This window comes from Oreochromis niloticus, linkage group LG5 (genome assembly GCF_001858045.2).
Source record: "Oreochromis niloticus isolate F11D_XX linkage group LG5, O_niloticus_UMD_NMBU, whole genome shotgun sequence".
In the NCBI taxonomy this organism is placed as follows: Eukaryota; Metazoa; Chordata; class Actinopteri; order Cichliformes; family Cichlidae; genus Oreochromis; species Oreochromis niloticus.
In genome coordinates, this window is record NC_031970.2 from 18,726,445 (window position 1) to 18,748,830 (window position 22,386).

At 41.0% G+C, this 22,386-nt stretch overlaps 2 protein-coding genes across 9 annotated transcripts in view; one reads left to right on the top strand and one right to left on the bottom strand.

Moving 5' to 3' along the window:
- The window catches only part of kcnab2a (potassium voltage-gated channel subfamily A regulatory beta subunit 2a), an 84,835-nt gene extending 66,367 nt beyond the window's left edge, over positions 1 to 18,468 (top strand). For 5 of the 6 annotated variants that reach the window (XM_003454532.5, XM_005459006.4, XM_025907245.1 and 2 more), the window contains 10 exons: positions 3,848 to 3,892; positions 4,436 to 4,480; positions 4,756 to 4,799; positions 5,064 to 5,150; positions 8,556 to 8,641; positions 8,805 to 8,925; positions 9,597 to 9,691; positions 10,869 to 10,989; positions 14,096 to 14,184; positions 16,110 to 18,468. In XM_003454532.5, the coding sequence (XP_003454580.1) occupies positions 3,848 to 3,892; positions 4,436 to 4,480; positions 4,756 to 4,799; positions 5,064 to 5,150; positions 8,556 to 8,641; positions 8,805 to 8,925; positions 9,597 to 9,691; positions 10,869 to 10,989; positions 14,096 to 14,184; positions 16,110 to 16,199 (823 nt within the window). In that variant the 3' untranslated portion in view covers positions 16,200 to 18,468. Of the gene's footprint in view, positions 1 to 3,847; positions 3,893 to 4,435; positions 4,481 to 4,755; positions 4,800 to 5,063; positions 5,151 to 8,555; positions 8,642 to 8,804; positions 8,926 to 9,596; positions 9,692 to 9,806; positions 10,846 to 10,868; positions 10,990 to 14,095; positions 14,185 to 16,109 lie in introns of those variants that run through there. The other variant, XM_019359299.2, reaches the window with a different exon arrangement.
- Positions 18,469 to 19,967: 1,499 nt separating this feature from the next.
- The window catches only part of megf6b (multiple EGF-like-domains 6b), a 58,740-nt gene continuing 56,321 nt past the window's right edge, over positions 19,968 to 22,386 (bottom strand). For all 3 annotated transcript variants that reach the window (XM_005459004.4, XM_019359297.2, XM_005459005.4), the window contains 2 exons: positions 21,142 to 21,270; positions 19,968 to 20,823 (listed from right to left, as the gene is read on the bottom strand). In XM_005459004.4, coding sequence (XP_005459061.2) covers positions 20,759 to 20,823; positions 21,142 to 21,270 — 194 coding nt within the window. In that variant the 3' untranslated portion in view covers positions 19,968 to 20,758. The remainder of the gene's footprint in view (positions 20,824 to 21,141; positions 21,271 to 22,386) is intronic.

Genomic DNA, 22,386 nt, shown 5'->3' on the forward strand with positions numbered 1-22,386 from the left:
ATTTATTTTTAACAGCGGACATGCTAGAGCTGTTTTGTGACAAAGTGCATTCTAAACAAACTGACCTTTACCAAATTAATATATGACGATGGAAATAAATGTTTTATTTCCATCATGTTTTCACATGGTTTTACGTTTATTGAGGTTTAACCGATGCTAATAATTACGTCGTCTCATTTTACCCTCAAACAATAATTTAATGGCATTCAGCCTCCGAGTAAGCTCCGCGGTATGTTTATCTCGATGAATCAACTCCTCATTTTCTTGTCTATTATTAAAGGAGGAGAAGAAATTAATGTCTGTCTGCTTTTCACAACGAAAAGTGCCATTTGTCAGGGTTCGGGTATTCGTGGCATAAATTTAGAGGACGGGCAGCGATGATACTTTAACCTCAGAGAATATGTTGCTTTCTTGCTGGATGTAGTGGATGTTTAAATTCCAGTATGGATTAGTCTGGCTTTGTAGTAACCTGGGTGCTGTGAAATAATCTAAGGGATTATCCTTTGCAAATAGTGTCTCTTATTAACGGGAGCAAGTCTCCTGTTTTAAATCCTCCTGAGATTATTCTATTTTTTCCATTATGTTTGGGGAGATGCATCAGAGTCCCCGTGTCTCAGAAAGGGAAATCAAAAGATAACAAAAGAGGAGAAACAAGCTGTAGGTCTCAGTGGTTGTCCTCATTTCGCATCTAATGCCTCAGCAGCTGTGGTCTGATGCACGTCATCACACCACGGTGTTAATGTTTTGGGGAGTTTTCAGCAGTCTTGTTGATTTATTCATGAGAGAGGTTGATCTTTGACACAGAAGTAAAACCAACTCTGTCTTTGATCATCGTGCTGCCATAAACCAGAACCACACTTGAACAGAAAGGACAAGCCTGGCACGTGCAAGTGTTTGTGACAGCGCGTCACACAGCTCGAAATGTGTTGCACAGGTGTTAATCCTGACAGCTTCCACCGCAAAGCAGCACCAAGGAGCTTATATTACACACAAACACACGAGAAGGAGTCGAACAAATCACACAGTTTGCGCGTCATAATGGAAAAAGCTTTCATGTGAAGTCCTCGGTTGTGGTTTAGTGGTGGTGTTGGTGGCTGCACTGTCAGCTGCTGTGATGTCGATTCTGTGTGGTGAGCGTGGACAGTTAAATAAATGAGATTTGTAAGCTGTTTGTTGTAGCTTAGCCCTCAAAAAAAATCACAAAACAAAACACTGAACGCACAAGAATATTCAAATATTGATTGTGATGCTTGATTAGCATATCCATCTGAATACATGAGCTACTGTTTCTGAGAAGTATAAACAAATATGTCTCTTTGCTTAAACAAATGTGTTGTGCTTAACTCGTGTAGCTGCTCTTATCAGCAGGCACACATGGCACCAAAGCTTTTCAAAGTATGGCAGTAATTGGCAGAACAGAATTTCAGTCTTTGTTGTCTCTCAGGCTCAGAGGCATTTTGCTGGAGATCAATACTAAATGTGTGATATGGTGAAAAACAGGTGGCATAAGCCCTGAAGAATGTGAAAGTAATAAAATATAAAGAATCCATGAGTAGTGCCGCATTACATCATTGCTTCTGCCCTAAGTCAGAAAGCAACTCAGCATTGAAATAAAGCAAAGCTTTAATTAATGGGTGGATGAAGAAAGGCAACCTGCTCGAGGCTCAGTGAACCTTATGTTTGGTCACTCAAATTACTCACATTTCAAAGGGGCAATACTAAGAGCCAGAAACACACACACACACACACATATCATTGCTCTCAGGGGAGTGTTCATTGCTCGTTGTTTAAAAAAGATGCAAGTCCAGCTGGCAGAGGCTGAAATCACTTGGAGTAATAATGCAGTGTCTACTGTACTTGGGCAGCTGCTGTTTGGATCAGCAGAATGTACAGAGGCACAAACACACGCGTGGGGAGGTTGAATATTTAATTTAATTTATCTTTTAATAAATGGCAAACAAAAGGTGGTGATAAATGGGACAAAAATGTTATGCAGGATTTAATATTCAATTGAAACAGAGACAAAAGCAAAGCAAACAAACAAATGGCCCCTGAATATTAAAGCTAAAATCATTCATACATCCATGCTTTGCAAGTCGTACACATGAGCAGGACTGGTCATAGCTGTCGAATATTAGGATACAGGGGAAAGGGAAAAGGGTACAGCACTACAAAGTTAATTATGTGCTTATAATCTAAAATTTTTTGAGTTATGATACATAATAACCCATGGTTATCAGTCATTGGTGTATCAAGATAGTTCTGATTTACAGAACTATAGAAATATAATACATAAATATACATGATTTATTTGTAACTGAAGTGCAGATTTTTAGCTGTAATTTAAGAGATTTAAGAAAAAGTAGTACATTAATTGGAATTGCTGACAATTTTATACATTGTTTCCTTTTTTCAGAGGCCTACAGATAATGGGCTAACCTGAAAATTGATCCTGCCAACTTAATTGTTGTTGCTATTATTCTTGAGAGTTCAAACAAATTTAAAAGTAATTCCAGATTTACAAAAGCGTTCTTCCTGTCAAAAATATAGGTAGTTTTCCCATTTATGTTTCATACAGAAATACCAGGATATTCAAGTAATGCATATACATGTGTGATGGCCTCTCTGTTTAGTATAAGCATTTTGTACTTACTGTATTGCTGCCTGTGGAAAAGGTTTCAAAATTATTCTTAAAAAAACAAACAACTTGCACATTATTCGACTTTATACAAACATCGTCGTACCATTCTCTTTGGTATCAGCTTCCACATAGTTGTTTCAAGTTTTTGGCAGGTACATTGGTCCGGTCATCATGAAAGATTTGTCTGTAAATTTGAGCTAGTTTATTATTTTCTGCCAAGTAATCTTGTATTGAAATATTTATGTTAAGAGGCTAGAAATGGTAAATTCTTGTTTTTTTGTTTTTTTGTTTGTTTGTTTGTTTTTTGTGGGTATGCCATTGTGACTCTCACTGCGATTAACATGCGTGGATGATCAATCTGCTGTGTGATCTATGCAAATCTAAAACTTCTAAACTTCTTGATATTGTTGATATTTATAATTGAGCTATTTGTAGATATTAGTTCTATTTCTTACATTTGTAATATCTGTAACATATTGCACTGTTTAAATAGTTTAGTCTGTTACTGTCTTGGAGCAACTGTAACCCACACAGTTTCCTCAGGGATTAATAAACTATTCTGATACCTTAAACTTTTGCACATTACTTAAACTGTTCAGACTGTCACACTGACAGGAGCTGTAATGTGCTGTGCTGTGGGTAAATTGTGGTCCTTGAATTTGTGCACAAATCGGATACTTGCCATAATATTTGAAAACTGCGTCAATTAGAGCTGCTAGCTGCACTCATCGGCAAACGTAAACAAATCTTAGCTGGCACTGCGCTTTTTCTACCTCTACAGCCAATTGGATTTTATGTGAAACTGTGTCACAAGGAGGTGTCTCATTATTTGTCAGAGTGAGGGAGCTGGAGAGACATCCTGCTGACAGGTTTCTGCCCAGCCCTAATGAGCCCCGTGTTGAACGTAATGTCACTCATTAGCACCCCTGTGGCTGCTAATGAGTGACTTGGTGGTGGCTCGACAGCACAGCTGGGACCGGGCTCTGACCTGGCAGCTAGTTCACACCCACCAGTCCTAAACAGGTGCTTCCACTTATATAAACTCACTTTCGTGGTGTATATACTCAGAATTGGACTGCGTTCTTTAATTAACAATTAAATCCTGAGATAGTCGGATATAAATGCTCATATCTCATATCAAGGCTATCTATTTTTTTTTAATGTTTTGGTTTTTTTAATCATGCTCTCTTTCCATCTGTTTCATAGGGCAGAGGTGGTGCTCGGAAACATCATAAAGAAGAAAGGATGGAGGTATGATATGAGGCACACTTTAATTGCATTTTGTAGTTTATTTTTTATTTTTTATTTCCTTCCCAGCCATCCAGCCTAATCTTGTATCATCTCATTCCTCTGCACATATTGGGAGGCTTGTGTGTTGTGAACCGGAACAGTAAGGTGGGGAGATGAAAGATTAATGTGGGCAGCCATGCCATGCCCACACTCCAGTGTCTCCTCCTCAAAGATGATGAATAATGGATGAACTTCTAGTGGCTTGTCTTCTACTTTGTCGGTCCTGGATGGGTATTTGTATAGCTCAGGTTATATCAGATCAGGTTTATGTGCTCGCAGCACTCATTCACTGGCATTGTTTGCGTTCTGGCACAGTCACACTTATTGTAGGATGTGTGCGAGAGTGATGCTGATAGAATAAGGTAGAAACGCATGAATGACCTAAAGATTACAGTTTGTGCATGTGCATAAGCAACTCCAGTGCTTTTTTTGATGTAATTCAGCATGTTTGCTTGGCAGATGTTGTAACAGATGTGTGCTTACTTTTTTTTTTTCTTTCCCCAGACGTTCGAGTTTGGTGATAACAACAAAGATCTTCTGGGGTGGAAAGTAAGTTTCATCCTTAACTCTGCTGATTGCCCAAATGAAAAACTACCCTCGCGTGTAATTTTTCTCGACTTGTTTGATCCTGATGCTCCTGGTAATGGGATCATGTGTCATCCAAACTGATCTGTTGTCAGGTGCTTTCAATAAAGCTGGAAACATCGCTCATATTTCATAAAGGATAAAATGATATTATGTTACCGTCCAGGAGCCGTACCAGTCACATTATAAATAATGGTTTCAAACACACTCTCATTTCTTTTGTATTTGTTTTTATATAGAGCAGAAACTGAAAGAGGTTTATCCCGAAAACACATTATAGAAGGTAAGTAGCAGTGCTGCGTATTATTGGATTAAATGTTGACACTTCAACAACAAAATACTTCCTAATTAATAGCTTTGGGTCAAGGGAATCGAAGCTTCATTTTAATAACTGACACCTCCCCTGGAGTTATTGGAAAAGTTTTGGCTACAGTCAGTAAGCCATTTAAAGTATGCAGTTTGATAATCCTCTGCACTAATTTTCTATACACTTTGATATTTGCAGTCACAGCACTATTGCTGCTCAACTGTGGTTCCTATTTTGCAGGTTTAAAAGCCTCTTTAGAAAGACTGCAGTTAGACTACGTGGATGTGGTTTTCGCGAACAGACCGGACCCTAATACACCAATGGAAGGTAGCAATTCTGTTGTCTCTACCCTTTTCTGCCTATTTATTACCTTTTTATCACTTGTTGTCATACTGTGCTTAAAGAAAAGGCATTCTTTCTGTCTCTATGACGACTGCTACGTGAAGACTCGGATTTACAAATCTCTTGTAACTGAAACATCTATTTTTAAATGCTGCCTGTTGTCCTGGTGCTTCCACCTCCACACTCAGAATGAGGATGGATGCGGATGCTGAAGACCTTTAAATGGCAGAGTGCTAACTGTGCGGGGGCTCAGCTGGTCACACATTATCCATCTGCTCCCGTGTCATAGTTCCTCTTCGGGTTGTAGTCCGGTCAGGGGCCATCTCTCTGCCTTTAGTTTGATAGTTCGCTCAGGCTCTTCCAGAATACTTCAGGATCTTGTTGAGTAGAAGTAGCTGGTGTTGTTCAATGTAAAAGTCGAGGCAATTCTTATGCCCATCTGCCCTTTAGAGATTGCACACAGTTCAAATGGGCAGTTTTGAATATGCGCCTTCCAATCTGTAGTGGTAAAGCCATCTGGTGTATTCTATGCTGGCAGTAGCTGAAGGGGTAAACAGGGTGAAGAGGAAGTGAACAGCTACTCTGTCAGAGTAAACACAGTAAACCCCTTAAGACAAGCACACACTCCCAATATGGGAGGCTTGGTCTGTTCGACTCTTTTATGAGAAACAGTGCATCAGCGTGATGGATTATTGATGGGTGATAGGGCCCGTCTTATTACACACGTGTTCCTTCTCTTGTCTGGGACGCCTCGATCGCTATCTGACATTTTTTATATTTGTTCTGCAGTCGAACAAAACAAGTTATCACTTCGATCGATAAAAAGACGGAAATTACAGTCAGATAACGCAAGATATTGCTCAACAGCACACACACAGGCTAAGCTGGAGCTCTGTGATTTAATTTCTCACACATGTGTTACACACACTGCACATGAAACACTACAGATGATTATCTTCATGCCACCTGGCTTAGCTCACCATTCAGGATAAGCATCTTTCATCAGAACTGCCACTGAAACATGACCAACCCATACAGGCCACCTTGAATGCTTACTAGGGAATCTTGAAGCTTTTTTTCTGAACTGAGTGGTTTCTGTCAGATTTTAGGCCTGCTTATAGAACCAAATAACAACCAAATGATGCACACCACCACTGGGTGTGCATCAGAGGTTAATCTGAAGTCATCTCTGTCTATGCAGCTACCCTTGGAAGAACCCTGAAACTACTGTAATAGTTGTCAAACCACACTGGTCATTATGGGTCTCTTGGAGGTCGTCAAATGTCATCTTTAAGGGGGGAAGCGTTAAAACTGGATGAAGCCTCACCTCACTGGATAACGATTTGTCAATCACAAGTCATTAACATTTGAGCATGTGCTGGATAATGTACCTTTCTGAAACACAGAAAGATGGAAACCATAGACTTCTACAGGGCCCAAAGTCTTTTAGTATCCACAGCTTTCGCCCCCTGATGCCCATTAGAGTGAATTTAGGCTTAGGCTACTCAAGGATCAAGCTTTGCTTTTTAGACCTGGAAGCTACATCTTTTATGCTGTCTGTGGTGAGGAGAGAGAGCCATATCTTTAATTTCAATGCTTAATGTTGCATAAAAACAGCTTATATAAAAGCAACCAAGTCAAACCAAAAACTGCTTTAAAGCTTTGCTGACTTTGCCTAGAACGAGGGTTAAAGGTCTTTTCACCCCTCAACTTAAACTTTGATACTCACAAAAAATACTCATTATTTCTTCCTTCATGGCTCAAGGGCATGAATCATGGATGGCATGATGGTCAAGTGGTTAGCACTGTAGCCTCACAGCAAGTTTATAACTGGCTCGATCCCCACCTATGCCTGTGTGCGTTCTCTCATGCCTTCTCCCACCGTACAAAGACATCCATTAGGTTAACTGGTGATTCTTAATATGCCGTGGGTATTAGGTAATTAAAGTGCTGTATAACTGTATGTTGCTTAATGGGGGTTAAAATGGGACTTGTAGTCATTAAGATTAGAAAAGAACTGTATAAATGGGAGTACATTTCAATATTCATACAACCCAACAAACTACTGAACAAATCTAATCGTAAAGCTTATTTGCATGAATGTAATTTGACTTATCTACATCTTTGTGAAGGTTGCAGATGTACAGTAGAAGCCTGTGATAGACTTCTACTGCGCCAATGCAACATTCCCCATTGATTGGGTGATATATATGCTAGTTTCAGCTGTTGACTGGCTCTTTTATGACAGGAGCTAAACTGCGGATGTGTAATCAGGATTCTTTGAGTGCCATGGCTCTCTTATCATTACCTCTGCTAATGTATGTTTTGATGTTGTAATTACTATTCTTTAGCATAATTATCAGAATCATTTGTTTATTCAAATCTCTCTTATCATACACATAAACATGCACGCTTTAAAAACACATTCCCACCTGACGGCTTTAAATCAAATGCAGTGCTGTGTTGACACAGTAACATGAGATTAATCTCTCTGCAACATCCAGTCATCACATTAAAGGGAAAAATAAATCACCCCTGACATATTTTCTAACCATCTGTGCTTAAAATAAATAAGCGGTAGTCCACTTTGTCAAACCACTGAAGAGGCTTTTTGCACAATTAAAGATCTGAAGTGGTGCAAATACGGCCGTCGTCTCGTATTTATTTCACTGGATTTCCTTTCTGCAGCCCGCTGCAGATCGAAATTGACAGATTCTTAGGATTTTTTTTAACATTAATGTCATTCAAGTGCCTTGTTATGAATAGATGTCATCTTCATCAGGGTGAATTATGCTCCATTCTGATTAACATAATCAGCTTTTCCACTTCTGTCCTGAATGGCCGAGGCCATTTGGATTGCAAATGATAACGAGTGCTTCTTTTAGAAGAAGAAAGAACAAGCAGATGCACATAAATTAGAGTACCAGGACACTGTTTGAGGTATTGTATGCTGCAGAAAACACTACAGGGTGAAACCAGTAATAATGTTTTTTTTCTTTTATAAGGGCGGCTTATTATTTTTCTTTTTAAGCTACATATTTTTATTTTTGGACTCCACTCGAGCAGCTTTGAAGGTTCACAATTTGAGACAAGCTTTGTTTATCTTAAACTACACCTTGATCCAGCATTGAAAGAAGCCATTTAACACCTCTCTAAGACCCACCTCCCTTTGATCTACCATTATTGTTGATTGGCTGCCCTTGCCTAAACAGGTGGGTTGGGCTTTTGTGTTCAGATCCACAGGTTTGACGTTTTGCAGATCTAAAAGTAGCAAAAACCGGATCCACCAGTGGAACAGTGTGTTTATGTATAGATGTTTGTATGTGTAACCAAAAAAGTGGGAAAGTTCTTGGGGGAGTTTTCCTCATCTTTGTTGTGTGTAACTTGCAGAAACGGTTCGAGCAATGACCCATGTGATAAACCAAGGCATGGCCATGTACTGGGGGACATCCCGCTGGAGCCCGATGGAAATAATGGTGAGACTCAGTCCAAAATACATTCCTTCTATCTTCACAAGTTGCAGTTATTTCCAGCTTCACATTATCTATTATTTCTGTTCTTCATGTTCAGTATTGTTCCCAATACAAAATGTTTACATACTCTGCTGTATTATGTAACTCTTTGCATGTTTTTCTTTAGGAAGCGTACTCTGTTGCGAGACAGTTCAACCAGATTCCCCCCATCTGCGAGCAGGCAGAGTACCACATGTTCCAGAGAGAGAAAGTGGAGGTGCAGCTACCTGAGCTGTTCCATAAGATAGGTGAGCAGTGGTGCGTTTGTGCCTCCAGGTGGAGAATTGATCCATGAAAGCATTACAAAACTTATTTTTTACACAAACCCATAGAGCTAGAGGGATTTTTGACACGTGGACACACAAGGTTAAATTGAAGCCAAGTGTGGGATCTCAGGTCTGTGGAAAGAAAGGAAGCATTCCAGAAATGTAACACGAGAACTGGAGATCAGTGCAATTCTGATTATAGCTGGTTAAAGTCTTGTTTGTGTTGCCATATAACTTTATTAGCTTCAATTCAATGCAATTTTATTATACAGAGCCAAATCACAACAACAGTTGCCTTAAGGAGCTTTATATTGTAAGGTAGACCCTACAATAATACATACAGAGAGAAACCCAACAATCATATGACCCCACTTGCACTTTGGCGACAGTGGGAAGGAAAAACCTCCCTTTTAACAGGAAGGAACTGCCAGCAGAACCAGACTCAGGGAGGGGCGGCCATCTGCCGCGACCAGTTTGGGTGAGGGGATGAAGACAGGATAAAAGACATGCCGTGGAAGTGTGTGAACAGTCAGTGTGATTTAAGAGAAGTAGAGAAATGGTCATCATCAACTCAGCAAAGTTCAGCCCTTTTTTAAAATTTATTGATGGCTGATAAAAATTGTTCAGTGGTGATCACATGTTTCTCTTCTCAGGTGTGGGGGCCATGACGTGGTCTCCGCTGGCCTGTGGGATCATCTCAGGGAAATACGATGGCAGGGTCCCTCCCTACTCGCGGGCCTCCCTTAAGGTAGACAAGCCTCGCTCGCTGTGCTCCTTCTTTATCCCACTCTGATCATCTGTGCCGCTGTCACTGTGCTGTGTTTCACTGCTGGTTGCTTATTGTGTGTGTTTGTGTCTTTCAGGTTCTGTTATTCACCACATACTGTAACCTCGTGTGTTTTCAGTGCCATGCCGACGCCATGCACTGCGTACCGCTTCACAAGCAGTGCTGTTACACACTGTTTGTCAGTTGGTGTCAGCTTAATATATTTTACTCCACGCAAATGACCACAAAACACCTACGCTCACAGCAATAATAGTGCGGCACGTGTGCGTGCTGACTTGTGAATTTTTATTTGACACTACAGATACCAACACTTTAAAAATAAAAATGTTTCACTTTATAAATTGGCAGATGAATCGGGAATCAATTCAGTGTGATGTGTCAGGCAGCTCATGAGAAGAAGAAAACAAAACGTCCATTTTAACTAAAAATGATCAAAGAGGAGACGAAGCTTTAGGGATTCAATCCAGTATGTGTGACAGATGAACTCAGCAGCCCTCACTTTCCATCATGTCATGTTGTGATGCTGAAATATATTTTAGCATTCAGCATGCAGACTTTTAAAAATAAGAGAGCCAAGACAGCTCAACACATAAGCTTACACCTGACTTGGTGTTCTGTCCCTCTGTGCTGGAGTGGCATGTTGTGTTTCTGTGGATCGTGTGTCACTGATTGTTGGTTTGAGCTCTGCCGGTTCATGAAGCAAGCTCTCATCTTGGTGTTGTGCAGTACTTTTGGTGATTTATGTTGAATGTGCTGCTTCCCGTCCGGCTCAGTGTTGTCTGTGGATGTTTGTGGTGTTATGGATCGTTGAGTCAGTGAATCCTTGTGGTACTAATCACATCCTCTGTATTGTTAGATCTACCAGCTAGATATCAAAGCTACTGTATAACTCAGCTGGGAAAAAACTAACACTTTTTTAACATATTTAATTTTTGTAATGTTTATAAATCTGCTATAAATGAACTGACTATTATTATTTTTTACAAAAGCATAGAGTGAGCTGTGTTTCCCTGGCTGAGGTGTAGACAGCAGGAGACAGAGTCACGTGTTTAAAAACAGGCCCTGGTGACACAGGAGCTGCGGTGCAGCGGTGTGAGCAGGGCTGTGTTTTTGAGCAGGTGTGCTGTGTTTTCGACAGGGCTACCAGTGGTTGAAGGACAAGATCTTGAGCGAGGAGGGCCGGCGTCAGCAGGCGAAGTTGAAAGAGCTGCAGGCAATCGCGGAGCGGCTGGGCTGCACTCTGCCCCAACTCGCCATCGGTACGCAGATACACTCTGCCGCTCTCTCTCTTTCTGTCTGTCTGTCCGTCCCTCTGCCTCGGACAGGCCGAGGTCAGCACCGCTCTCGCAGCTGTCTGGTTTGACACTTGGTGTGTTGTGTTGTCACATATGTGTCTGTGTTGTAACTGCTGCAGTTTAAAAAAAAAAGAGAAAAAAAAAGAAAGAAAAAAGTATATTTATGAGAAAAAAACCAAGAAAACAGGGACTATTTAAGAAATAAAACAATCAAAAAGGTAAATAGTGCGTCTTAAAGGGACAGGAACACACAGTATCAGAAATACATCCAGGGGATGACTCATATCGATTCACTTGCCGGGCAGTAAATGTGCAAAGCCCAAAGACGCAGAGTCCTGCAAGGGTCGTTAAAGTGGCAGTCGAGAGGGACGCAGCGAATAAATCTCGCAGTCGGTCTCCTATCTCAGCACAGATCACAGCAGATTTTTCACCCACACAGTAATACACTGTCATAGATTTGGTTTCACGGGCCATTAGTGGACACCCTCGGTTCTCCCTCAATTACCATAAATCCTTCCAGCACTCCTGTAGGCAGCACGGGACATTTAAATGCAGTCTTCTAGATCGCTGTGTCACTCCAGCATTAAATAAAAACTATAAAACAATGACAGACTGCTTCTCGCCTTGGGCTTTATCCCGAGACTCCTTGAGCAGGTGGTAAATTCAGGAATCAGTCTGCAAGTGTGAGAACAGAGTAAACAGATGTAGCCTGAGGGAAGGTCTGCACCTGCATCACTCCAGATGAAGATCTTCTTTTTTTGGCCGTATTGTTTATTGAAGATTTGTGTAGAATCATAATCCCACTATTTTTACAGCAGCATTCTTCATTCCTTTATGCTGTAATCTGCTTACCAGTGTATTTTCCTGAATTTCAAGAGCATGCTGTTGTATTGCATAATACAGTTCCCAATTACAATGGCAGACCAAGCAAGGTGGGTGGGGTGTGTGCGTGTGCGTGTGTGTGTGTGTGTGTGTTTGTATGCAATGATCACAAAAAGGCAAGTTTTCTGAACATTATTAGCCGAGAGCTGTTCTGAGATTTATTTAGTTCTTTTACTCATGCTTTGCACCTGAAAATGGTTCTGAAGTATTTGTACATGAGTTTTTTGCAAGTTCCTGCTTCACTACCTGTGCTTTACAAAGGGATGGGAACTTAGTCTTATGAAAAAAAAATTATATATCAGGAAAAACAAATTAAAGATTAGATGAACATCACACAATAAATTACACAGTCAATATTCAACAAACCTAAATCAAGAAGCAGTGTTTGAAAAATGAAGTACACCCTTACTGGTTCTATAGAATTAAGATGGTAAGTCACAGACAGAGGTCGCTTATGAAAGGCACTTGATTAATTGGTCATTAGCAGATGTGGCTGGCTCTATAAAAGCAGAAGTTCTGGCAGTTTCATAACAGTTTGTAATCATCACAGGAGTGAATGTCCCAACAAGTTTACCCCATAGCAGACCATGCAATGCTCAGAAACACTGCAAAAAAACCCCAAGAGCTACATCTTAGACTCCATGGGCCTCGGTTAGCATGTTAGATGTTGAAGTTCATGACAGTACAATCAGAAAAAGACTGAACAAGTGTCTTGTTTGGAAGTGGTGACAGGAAAAAGACTCTTCTTGCTAAAAAGAAAATGACTGCATGGCGTAGGGCTCCAAAGCCACATCTGAGCAAATCACAAGACTTTTGGAACAATGTTCTTTGGACAGATGAGACCAAAAATGGAGATGTCTGTTCATAATACAGAGCGCTACCTTTAGAAAAAAAAAACAGCACAAATATTTCATACCAGACGTCAGGAATGATGTGGAGGGATGATGATTTGAGCTTGTTTTACAGCCACAGAACTACAGCAAGTTGCAGCCATTGAGTTAGCTATGAGCTCCTCTGTATACTAAAGCATTGTGGTGTTAAAGGTGAGGACGTCTTTCTAACGGGTAATGGTTTTGCTGAAATTGGGTCATGCAACAGGAGAATAGATCCAAGCACAGCAGTAAATCTACAACAGAATGGCTGAAAAAAGAGTGAGCATGTTGCAATCCATCAGCGTCCAGACCTGAACATGATTGAAATGCTGTGGGACAACCTTAAGAGAGCTGTGGATAAACAAATGCCTGCAAATGTCAGTGGACTGAAGCAACAATTCAATTAAATTCAATTCAGTTTTATTTATACAGCACCAAATCACAACAACAGTCACCTCAAGGCACTTCATATTGGAAGGCAGACCCTACAGTAATGCATACAAAGAAAAACCCAACAATCATATGACCCCCTATGAGCAAGCACTTTAGCGACAGTGGGAAGAAAAAACTCCCTTTTAACAGGAAGAAACCTCCAGCAGAACCAGGCTCATGGAGGGGCGGGGCCATCTGCTGCGACCGGTTGGGGTGAAAGAAGGAAGACAGGATAAAGACATGCTGTGGAAGAGTCAACATTGTAAAGAAGAGTGGGTCAAAATTCCTCCACACCGATGTGAGAGACTAATGCTCATACAGGTGTTTCTACAATCTGCTGAATCATGGTGTGTACTCAGTTTTTTCACACACTGCTTCTGCATTTGGTTTATTTCATTTCAGCTAAATAATGAAACGGTTCTGATCTGAGATTGTATTTAAACAATTTTAGAACCCAGTAAGCACCAGATGGTTTTTCCATTCAAATCATTTAGTCATGGTGCAACAACGGGACTCAATTTGCCTGCAGTAAGCTATGCAAAGTTACATTTTCAACACGGCATGAGCTAAGGTATAGTACTGAAATTTGATGTAATGTAGGCGGGCATTCAGCAGCATCTGATCAGGAGTCATTTTTATATTGTGGTGTGTGCATGAGTGGGTCGGTTCTTCCATCGCTGATCCAGTGTTAGTGTAACGAGTGTCGAGTTCCTGATGAGTAATGTTGCCGTAGTATAGCAGTTGGTTTATTTTATCAGGGAGTGGCTGTCATTTCATGTGCAAATAGTAATCAGCGTGTGTTTGCGTCTCGGGTATTGCGTGTGTGTATGTGTGTGTGTTTAATCACGGTAGGGGTGTCATCCCTATTTACTGGTCTCCTGCAGCGTGGTGCCTACGGAACGAGGGGGTGAGCTCTGTCCTTTTAGGGGCGTCCAACACCGACCAGCTGATGGAGAACATAGGAGCGATCCAGGTGAGTGTGTTTGTGTGTGTACGCTTTGCTTGTGTTACCGCGAAGCAAATCAGAAGCTTAATTTGTGAAAATGCGACCTGACCTGCTTTGTCGGGCTCGTATTCGTGCCTTACAGTCCGTAACAGCAGCCTCCTCTCCTGGGCACGGCTTGGCCTCCTGGGCAGTTTGCTGCTGCACGCCTGGGTGCTTTACTGTACTGAGTTAATAAGGTCAGAGGAGTATCAGTTGCCAGTGGGACTGGAGATGAGCTCACAGCCGCTTCCTCCTCTCCTGATAAGATGCACTCTTTAATGGGGGTTTCAGACCAGTGAGGGTTTACGTCCTCTCCTCACATTATGTCTGGCCCGAAGTAAAAAGCATCCTGACTCTCCTCTACTCCGATGCTTTGTGTCTGCTCCCGTGTGTGTGTGTGTGTGTGTGTGTGTGTGCACTAAACGTCTCCTCTCCCAGAATGCGTTTGATATTTCGGGTTTGAAATGCTATGCTCACATTTCCCAAGGGCTCTGCAGTTTCCCTTTTGCCAGAATTTTATATCAGAGACGCTGAAATAGAAACGGCCCCTGGTGTGAAAGACTTTTTCTCAGGAAGTTTCAAAAAAATATTATATTTTTCTTTTTATTTAATGTCTGCATTGTCGGAAGAGCAAATACTTTTTTTTTTTTCCAATTATTCTCTGCACGCAAAAAGTTCCTGTTTAATTTTTACTCCCATCTAATCTTTTTTTTATTTTGCTTGTTTTCCAGTTAAATAGACTGAAGATTTTTACTCCTCACTTTGAAATTCAGAGTAAAACAATCTGTATTTTTATAAAATAGTGCAAAATATCTTAATAAATATTTCTTTTTAGTGATGTATTTTCCTACATCTTTGTTTATACAGTCTTTTTGTTGAAAATCATTATTCTTTGAGTCAAGTTTCCTCAGTTATCAAGTTTAAAAGGAACAATATATTCCTCCTCTTTTCATATTTCTGCTCTGCTTAGTGATGCACTACTTTACTATAAATACTTTATGTAGTGTCTGTTTACAAAGCTCCACCCCAGTTCCAAAAATAGTTGAGATGCTGTGTAAAATATAAATAAAAATACAATGCAATGATTTGCAAATCTCAAATATAAAACATTTTATTCACAATAGAACATAAAGAACATTTCATAATGTGTCAAATGTTTTCAGTTGGTGGAAAGTTGGGCCTGTCTGCAGACAGGTCGAGCTTTGCACCAGAAAAGACGCCAGTATTCCTGTTTCATGTTCACATATGGCTTCTTCTTTGCACGATAGAGCTTTAAGCTGCATTTGTGGATGGTATAGTGAACTCTGTTCACAGACAGGGATTTCTGGAAGTCCATCCAATGATTTCCATGACAGAATTGTGCCTGATTTTAGTGCAGTGCTGCCCGAGGACCTGAAGATCATGAGCAGTCAGTACTGATTTTTAGCCTAGTCTCCTGCGCACAGAGATTTCTCCATATTCTTATTCAAAGGTTTCACAATTTTACATTAAAATAACTTTATTTTGAACTTGTTCCACAGTTTTGTTCAGACTGCTGAAACTCTGCCTCTCTAAGACGCTCTGTTTATACAGAGTCACGTTAGACCTGACCTGTTGCCAAAATTCTTCTTCTTCAAAATGAGTTAATATTTTTCATGAAATACTAAAATGTCTGTTTTACCAGCATCCCAACTTTTTTGGAATTTATTAGAACTGAAGCCTTTTTACATATCGCTGTTTCTATAAAGGTACAAACTTGTGCGTAAAGCTAATATATAAAACAACAAAGAAATAAAGTAAAAAATAAACACATGCTACTTCCATTTTTGGATTTTGAGCTGGACTGAAGATTGTAACGTTGGTAGCGATGTGAAACTGCAACACTCCATGGCGACTGCAGTGTGTTCACCTCTTGTCTCTCTGTCGTGTCGTAGGTTCTTCCAAAGTTGTCGTCATCCATCACACACGAGGTGGACAGCATCCTGGGGAACAAGCCGTACAGTAAAAAGGACTACCGCTCCTAACGCGCGGCACGGCCCCGCCCGGCAGGGCTGCTCCCGGCCTGCAGCCGCAGTGCCCCACCTTTGCCTGATCCTCTGTTTGCTTGAGCTTTTACTGAGTGAGACCCTGGCGCATGAGTCTGGCCACACCACGGCCACGCAGGGCACCTCATTTAGAGTTACAGGGATGAGATAAGAAAAGGGGGAAAAAATACAGTCACCTCCACTGGAAATGACAGGATTGACAAAGAAAGACACAAACATGGAAAAAGAGAGGTTAGGGATATGCGCTCATATTTAAATTAGTTATACATTCAATTCAGCTGAACGTATTTTAAAACTATAGAGAAAAATACATTTATTAAAAAAAAATAAGCACACGCTTGCTTGGCAGCCAGATTTTTTTTCCTTTCTTTTTTTTTTCTCTTTTTCTAAAACCGAATACAACTAAAAGGAAGATGAAATTCATGCTGTATGAATACACGAGAACTACTGTTGCACATGTACCATAGCCATGCATTCGTTGTTTGGACGTTCTGTTTACAAACACCTGTGTACTGTACAAATCCGTCAAGATTTCTCTGAAAGTGTTGTCGACATTACCAGAGCCTCCTCACGGGCTTCAATCAGCACTTTAGTACTGTCAGTAAAGGTGTTGGAAGGTAGTTTCAAAGAGGAGAGAGGATGGGTATTACAACAGTCTTATCTCACATCCATTGCACTGTAGAATCACATCGCCTCTTCATAATTCCCTCTCTTCATCCTCTGTATCTTCACTGGCAGTGCGTTTGTCCAGCCTAATCCTCCGATGCTCCTCCTGTGTAAGCGTGGCTCTGAAGTTCTGGAGTCATCAGGACTTCCATCCTTACCAGTGAACCACCCGCCTTGATGGAGCTTAGGAGCCTAGGCTGATGTGTCTGGGCAACTTGCGTGCCACTGAAGAGATGAGCAGTTTATTCATCCCTAACAGCAGGAACTGCAGTTGTGTTATATCAAACACAGCTGCCTGCTTCACTGTGCTTCCCAGCCGCTGTTCTCGCTTTTTTCAGGCTGAGGATTTTGGTTTACAGGGAAAGTTCATATCAGTGTTGGCTCCACATCTCATGGAAACTTCTCCTCAATCAAATTCAGTTCAAGTATTTTGCCTTATTTAGAGTTGCATCAAACTGTGCTTTGGGCTTGTAGACGAGCAGCTCGACAGCTGCCTCTCTGCGCTGGTCATGTGTCCCCGGTATAAAGTGGACCGCTGAGTGGTGGAAGTGGTGTTTGTTGCTCCCTGACTGGGGGGGAGGAGTCGTGTGTCCGGTTAATCAGTGAGTGGCAGCAGCTCAGGGAACAGAGCAGGCAGTTTCAGTCGTGTGTTGGCGTACACAAAGCCAGGAGGTTGTATTTAGTCATCTGTTTTTCTTTCATGTGTGGACACTTTAGCGTGGCTTGAGCCAAAGATCTTCTTCTTCTTCATTTCTTTTAGAAAACAACCCAACGTTTCACTATTACAAGATTATAGAAATCATCTTGACGCATGTGCTGTCCAGCTTGTAATCTATCTATGGTATGGACTTTACTCCATAATATATCTTTACTTGACCGAGCTGTTACACTAGTTAACAAGTATGTCCTTCATATACAGAATGCGTAGTACAACTAAGTGCTTTAGGATCGGTAAGGTTTGTTTCAGGCGGCAGACGCCCCGAGACACGTCAGAAGTATTATTGCAGACATTTTGACAACGCCCTGTATCATTTATTGTCCTTTGGGTGCTCTCTTACTGTGATTAAAGCACAAGTAGAAAGCATGTTACATCCTCTAAGCATGGACCCTCTTCACCCAGCCTACAGTACCTATGGGACAAACAAGGTGATGCTTTTCAAGCTTACTAACACGTGTAGATAACAAGTCTTTACTAACAGCTGATAAACTGTTGATTCTTAGAAGAAAAGGAAAAAACAAGTGCAAATTAACATAACTTATAAAAGTGTGAATGATATGAATGAGGTGAAGCTGCTCAGCTAGAGTGGAGGGGATAAACATCACTGTGTGGGGTTTGTGTGGATGAGGTTTTACAGTCTGCTTGAGTATTACTCCTAAACAACAGCAAAGTTGATCTGACTCATTTCTGTATGTGTGTGTGAGTTCAGGTGTGAGGGATCGGGGGTCAACTGAACTAATCCCATGCTGTTGTATTAGGTGATCCCTGAATACGGCTGATTTGCCGTGTCTCTTGTAAGTCTGAGTAAATAATAACAGGCACAAGCCGATGCTGTTTTCTCAGAATTAAAAAAAAAAAAAAAAAGATAAGCAAAGAACATTTTGTTCGTTTGTCTGTGGAGTTTCTGTGTCTTAATATTTCCATCTGCAGGGAACGGAGAAGAAGTCTGAGATTTAAAGGTTGAGTCTGACATTTTGCTTTTTCTCGCCCAAAATTACAAAAGGTCTGATACTGAACTCATATTAGCTTAACACACAGACTGGAAACCAGAAGAAACTCATTTTCTCTTCTGTACAGAACATATTAGCCATTCATTATTAAGCTTTATAGATAAGGGTAGTCAGAGGGTTTTAGCCTTGTTCATACTGTGTTCACCAAGGACTGTCTGATTGAGATACTGTAAGGATAACTTGTCAGACTCTCAGTTGGGAACCTGGTTTATTTAACACATAATCGGGTGTTTGAGTGTGCAGTCAAGTCTCGTGCTGTGTGTGCACTTTCATCCTGTGCCCTCCGTTTCACCATCTGTGTGGGTGCATCTCTGCTCTGCTGGATAAACGGACACATGGAGCAGAGGAAAGGGAGACAGGTGAAGTGACGGTATCGTTACCTGAGTCGAGGACGGCTCAGTGTTTGTCGCTCCCGTGGCAGCGAGGACCGTGCCGTTTCTCCATCCACGTAACAAATAATTTAAGGCTGCAGTGGCAAGGCGTGACACGCTCATTTTCAGGAATCATTTCTTTTTCTAAATGTGTTATTGTTGATGAGAAAAGCAGTTTGGCTGGTTCCAGTCTCTGTGCTCTAAGGCGACGTCATATTTAGCAGCAAATATGCCGACCTGGCATATTTCCCCCCCTACAGATGTCAGACTTTCCCTTTGAACTTTATCGCTGTGCATTTAGTTTGACCATCAGAGTTGTGTCCCAGCGTGCCGACCCGCTCGACACAGATGCCGTGTCGTAACGAGCTTCACGCGCACAACGTAGAAATAACTGAAACTTTTGAAGCTTGTGTGTATTTGTCTGGTGCCCTCACCCATGTAGGAGAAAATAATGCTTTAAGAGGTCCTAGTTTCATCATATTTGCTGTTCTAACATGTTAATGACTAGTTCACAAATGAAACAGACCCACAGATGAATAGAGCTTATTTTACAGAAGGTTCTAGGTTATACAGAGAATATATTTTTATGTTCTAGCCTTTAATGCAGTAGAGAGAATTAAGAGAACTGTTTTTATTTTTGTCATCATGCTGCATTTTTCCTATCAGTATTGTATTGATTTGAAGACTGACAAAAAGAAGCAATCTTTGTGTTGTGTGTGCATTATGATGCTCAAATGCAACAGTGTATGGAATTCACTCTGAAGACGACGTATTGAGAGCCTGGTATCTCCTGTACATACTCTGACCTTTGTATATATTTCCGGTTGTGATCGCCTTTGCCTTTTTTCATTTTGATTTCATTTTGCAGGCGTTGCTATCTGCACTGTGCTTGAATCTGAGATTTAGACAGGATGTACAGCTTATGATCTTCAATGAAAATGAATTAATGATAAAAATAAGAATGGTTAAAAACCAACTTGTGTCTGTTTTTATTTTGCCATCTTTATTCATAATGTTTGGATTTGTTAGAGCGTCCAAGCCTCTTCTATCCAGTGGAAAACAAAAGATGCATTTATGACTTATTTATGAAATATAAATATGAGGCAATTTATACAAAAAATAAAAATCCTGAAGGAGGTGCAAATGATCTGAAGTGGTTTACATTGAACTTTAAAAACTGTCATTACAGCATATGTAGTCATCAGGAGTATGCTTTACTGTGATATAGCATAAAGCTTGTGAGGATCAATATAATCTCTGTTGCACCGTACAGTAAAGCATCATAGCACCATTTACCCAAGGGTCATACTTCATGTTGTATAGACTGAAAACGACTTCATAGAAATGACATAACTGCATCATATTCAGTAATATCACCAACATCTTTACAAAAGTAGAGTATTTTTCTTATACAGTACCTTCCGCTGTATTTTGAGGGCAAACATATAAAACACAATGTACTGGAAGTGCAGCAAACCTGACCACGACTTCCTGGCGCTGCACTCTGGAAGAAGAAATGCTTATCCTGAAGGTGAGACGGGTTATGTTTGGAAATCACAAGCTGCAAGTGACAGTGTAACCCCAACAGTTCAGAGGAGACTTTGGCACACAAAAAAAAATCATCCAGACGGGTGCAAACATGGAACTGCAGTTCTCATCAGAGCGTCCGTTTCCATGAATCTCCCAGCTGCTACAGTCATGAGCTTTCACTCACTGGAGTCACTTCAGTTTAAAACTCCTGTCCCAGTTGAGATTTCCTGCTGGATGGAGCTGCTATAATGAGTTGTTGTGCTGTGATTGTCTTGAGCTGCTCCCATAGGTGAGGCGCGGAGGTCCACCTGAGGCGACGGACACAGAGAGCTGAGAGTCCAGCTCAGCAAATGCACAGCATTCACATTTGATCAGAATAACAACTAAAAAAAAAAGTGTAAAGTGCAGCCTCTGCAGCTCTGCCCCTCACAGACAATAACTAAACACTGTCAGCACTTACACTTAGTTACTTACTCCCATTTCACCAGGTCAGCAGACATGTCACATCTGTTCTCACTCGAGGGCGAGCGGAGGCCTTCACCTGCCCTCCGTGTGGATATTTTCATGACGTAAGTGTTAACACAACAGGGCGTGTGTGAGTGTGTGTGTGTTAGTCACTGCTGTACCTTCCTGACAGGACGGTCCAATCCAGCTGTGCAGGCAGTTGCAGCGGCCGTTGCGACGGTCGCACTGCGCCCTGTTCTCGCACTCACAGGTCTCTGAGCAGTCAGGCCCGTAACGATTCTCTCTGCAGTCTGACAGCAAACGGTGAAAAGCGAAATGCAAGCAGTTTAATAAAGCTACAAAATGGCGAGGGCACAATTAAAGCGGCAGGCCGACCACAAACACCTCCACCTGTCCAGTGTGCTTTATTGAGATTACTAAAGATTAAACACTCGGCTGAGTACATTTACTTAAATATCGAGCACAAGTATTGTTTACGGGGCAGCTGTGGCTCAGGAGGTAAACTGGGATGCCTACTGATTGAAGGGTCAGGGGTTTGATCCCCAGTTTGCATGTAGACGAGTCCTTGGTCTAGTTTTCCCGGTTGCATCCAGGAAGCATGAGTGTGTGAATGTTAGCCAAAGCTCTTAAGCATAGAAAACTGGATTCAAATTTTAGTAGAAAAGTACTTCAAACAGAAATAAAGTACTGCTGACTTCACGTCATCCTTTTTGTATTGGTTACATTAAGGATTCAAAATTTAATAGGCTTGTACACCGACCCAGCATAATGTTATGACCCGTTGCTGATTCAGTCCTCCCTGGACTATGTTAGATAGATACTGACCAGCGCAGACCATGAACACCTCACAGGAGTTGCAGTTTTAAGAGATGCTCTGAGTCACTCATCAAGCCCTCACAATGTGGCTCCTGTCAAACTCACACCAATCCTTATGCTTCCATCTTTCCTGCTTCTAAAACATAAACTTTGACAACAAAATGTTCACTGGCTCCTACCACATCCCAACCACTGACAGTGTTATGCCTGATCAGCATATCAGCGCTGAGAGTGGAGGGAAACATATTTTTGCTTCATATGTTTTTTTTGAGTCAAAATATAAAAATGTCAAAACTTGTTCACAAATAGCATAAAACAAACACTTTTTTAACACTAATATCAAAAAATATTTAGTGCAACACAAGGAATGCCCAGAATACCATTAATGTATATGTTTTGCAATTTTGGTAATTAATTTAATTCTAAATAATGTCTCTGATTTTGTCTTTTCATATTGTAATCTTGGTTTTCCTCTGTTATTAAATGTAGCTGGGCACTATATATGACAGGAGCCATTTTTAGGCATCAAAGTATTTACTAAAAGTATATTTTACCAACTCTTTACATGCATTTATACAATAATACCTTTA